At 61.1% G+C, this 2468-nt stretch overlaps 1 protein-coding gene across 1 annotated transcript; it reads left to right on the top strand.

Moving 5' to 3' along the window:
* Window positions 1–78: 78 nt before the first annotated feature.
* Window positions 79–2035, top strand: LOC104508603 (mediator of RNA polymerase II transcription subunit 16-like). Its single transcript, XM_010150288.1, has 4 exons — window positions 79–231; window positions 611–718; window positions 942–1111; window positions 1571–2035. The coding sequence occupies exons 1-4, from the start codon at window positions 96–98 to the stop codon at window positions 2033–2035; spliced, it is 879 nt and encodes a 292-aa protein (XP_010148590.1). The 5' UTR covers window positions 79–95.
* Window positions 2036–2468: the final 433 nt, after the last annotated feature.

Below are 2468 nucleotides of genomic sequence, written 5' to 3'. Positions count from 1 at the left end.
GGAACTGGCTCTTTCCCGCTTCCAGGGAGCAGCCAGCGCTTTCCCTCCGCGGGGCCCCGGGCCCAGGGCAGCCCCGGGCCTTCCCCGGCGCCGCCATGGACTTGGCCTACGTCTGCGAGTGGGAGAAAAAGCCGAAAAGCGACCACTGCCCGTCCATTCCCTTGGTGTGCGCGTGGTCCTGCCGCAACCTCATCGCCTTCACCACGGACCTCAAAAACGAGGAGGAAAAAGGTACGGGGGAAGGTCGGGTCGCATCTCCTGCGGCCTGGCAGCGCGGCCTGGCGAGCCTTGCCACGAGGAACCGCTGGGCTGGGCAGCCTGTGCTCTGCTGCGTCCCCAAAACACAGGAAACTTGTGCTCTTTTTCCCTTTTTTCCTGGGATTTAACGTGTGTTTTGTTCGCTGAGGAGCAGTTCTCGCTCTGCTAAACCCAGGCGAGCCCTGCATTGGCACCTGGTACCTCGCCGGAGTCGCCAAGCACGGTTGCCATCCTTCCCCAAACTGCCCGATGGAGCAGTTCTTGTCTTCCCCCGCGTGCGCCGAGGCTCCATGGGTTTCGAAATCCTGGCTGGATCCTGGTAATGAGGGACTTGGCTTCTGTTTCTTTGTAGATCTCACGCACATGGTCCATATCATCGACACTGAGCATCCGTGGGACGTCTATTCCGTTAACTCTGGCCACGCTGAAGTCATCACTTGTTTGGAGTGGGATCAGTCAGGTGAGCTCGGATCCCTTCTCCTTACCCCGTTGTCCCGCCGTTCGCCCATCCCCTAAATCGATGGGATGCCGTTTGTGGCGGAGAGGGATTTTCTCCATCGCTTCGCCGCCACGAATCGGCCGTCTCCCTTGGAACTGCCCGGGGGTGGTTTGATTTCTCGGTTGGTTGGTTTTTTTTTTTTGGGCTGTACCCCCCGGGTTCTTACGAGGCGCCGTTGTCGCAGGCTCCCGGCTGCTCTCGGCAGATGCGGACGGCCACATCAAGTGCTGGAGCATGACCGATCACTTGGCCAACAGCTGGGAGAACACCGTGGGCAGCATGGTGGAGGGGGACCCGGTTGTGGCCCTGTCCTGGCTGCACAACGGCGTGAAGCTGGCTCTGCACGTGGAAAAGGTTTGTCCCAGCTCTGCACTTGGAAAAAGTCTGTTCCAGCTCGCCGGGAATCCAGGCAGGGAGGCCAGCTCGGGTTGTTCACAAAGGCCTTCGGAAAGCCCTGTGTTCCTCTCTGCCCTGGGCTTCCTCCGTGGCCTTGGGCAAGTCGAGTAGGGGAATTTTTCCGGTCAAACGGAAAAATCCAATTCTAGTTCCAACTGAATGTCAGTGGGAATCTTCCAGGTTCAGTCCCGTAAGTCAGGTCGGAGCTGTGTGTCTGAGGGGGGGCTCTGAGAGCTTTGCTGAGGGGCTGGCGTTCCCGGAGCGGCTGGGGGGCGCAGGAGCCTCTCCGGGGTCACGGAGCAGAGCTCGGACCCCGTCTCGCTGTTGGGCTCCGCGGTGGAGCGAGGAGAGCGCCGCAGCGAGCGCGCCGGGGCTGTCGGGTACAAACATCTCTGTGTCGTTGACTTTCGTTCCCAGTCTGGAGCGTCCAACTTCGGGGAGAAGTTTTCCAGGGTCAAGTTCTCTCCGTCGCTGACGCTGTTCGGCGGGAAGCCCATGGAGGGCTGGATTGCCGTGACCATCAGCGGCCTGGTGACCGTCTCTCTCCTCAAACCCAACGGGCAAGTGCTGACGTCCACGGAGAGCCTGTGCCGCCTCCGCTGCCGCGTCGCCTTGGCAGACGTCGCCTTCACTGGCGGGGGGAACATCGTGGTGGCCACGTCGGACGGCAGCAGCACCTCCCCCGTCCAGTTCTACAAAGTCTGTGTCAGCGTGGTGAACGAGAAGTGCAAAATAGACACCGAAATCCTGCCTTCCCTCTTCATGCGCTGCACCACGGACCCTGCCCGCAAGGACAAATACCCAGCCATCACTCACCTCAAATTCCTCGCTCGGGACATGTCGGAGCAGGTGAGCCTCTGCCGTCGTTTGAGGGGACAGTGAGGAGGCTTTGCTCCGCTTTGGGCTTCCCCAACGCGGTTCCGGAGGTGAAGGATCACGTCCTGCGATGCCCTCTGCGGTTCTGGAAGTGCTGCTGGTTCAGCTTCAAGCAGGATGTGCTGGAAGGGGCTGGGGGTGTAAGGGCTGACCCCCCCAGGTGGAAGAGCAGCCCGAAAAGCCCCATCCTCGTTAGCCTGATGACGCTCTGCTCTCTTTGCTCTCCGAGTCTGGCAGTGTTGTCAGGGAGGGTCTGGTGGGAGGTGAAGCCTTTCACCTTTGGGTCTCGGCTTTCACGCAGCCCCTCCCCGGCACACTTGGGGCCCTCGCGCTGCGCAACTCATTCCGCAGCTGAACTCTCTGCCAGGGGATGGGCAGCACCATCCTGGCAAGATCAGCGGTGCCCTGAAGTCTCACCCCTCCCCATGGATGGGACGGA

The sequence above is a fragment of the Eurypyga helias genome, unplaced genomic scaffold (assembly GCF_000690775.1).
Source record: "Eurypyga helias isolate BGI_N326 unplaced genomic scaffold, ASM69077v1 scaffold32214, whole genome shotgun sequence".
Lineage (NCBI taxonomy): Eukaryota > Metazoa > Chordata > Aves > Eurypygiformes > Eurypygidae > Eurypyga > Eurypyga helias.
This window is presented reverse-complemented; position numbering and strand designations above follow the sequence as displayed.

Bases quoted from the DNA above. Each gene is read 5' to 3' on its own strand.
- LOC104508603 (XM_010150288.1), top strand. From the start codon at position 96: ATGGACTTGGCCTACGTCTGCGAGTGGGAGAAAAAGCCGAAAAGCGAC. The intron at 232-610 runs GTACGGGGGAAG...GTTTCTTTGTAG, and splicing joins CAAAAACGAGGAGGAAAAAG to ATCTCACGCACATGGTCCAT. The intron at 719-941 runs GTGAGCTCGGAT...CCGTTGTCGCAG, and splicing joins TTTGGAGTGGGATCAGTCAG to GCTCCCGGCTGCTCTCGGCA.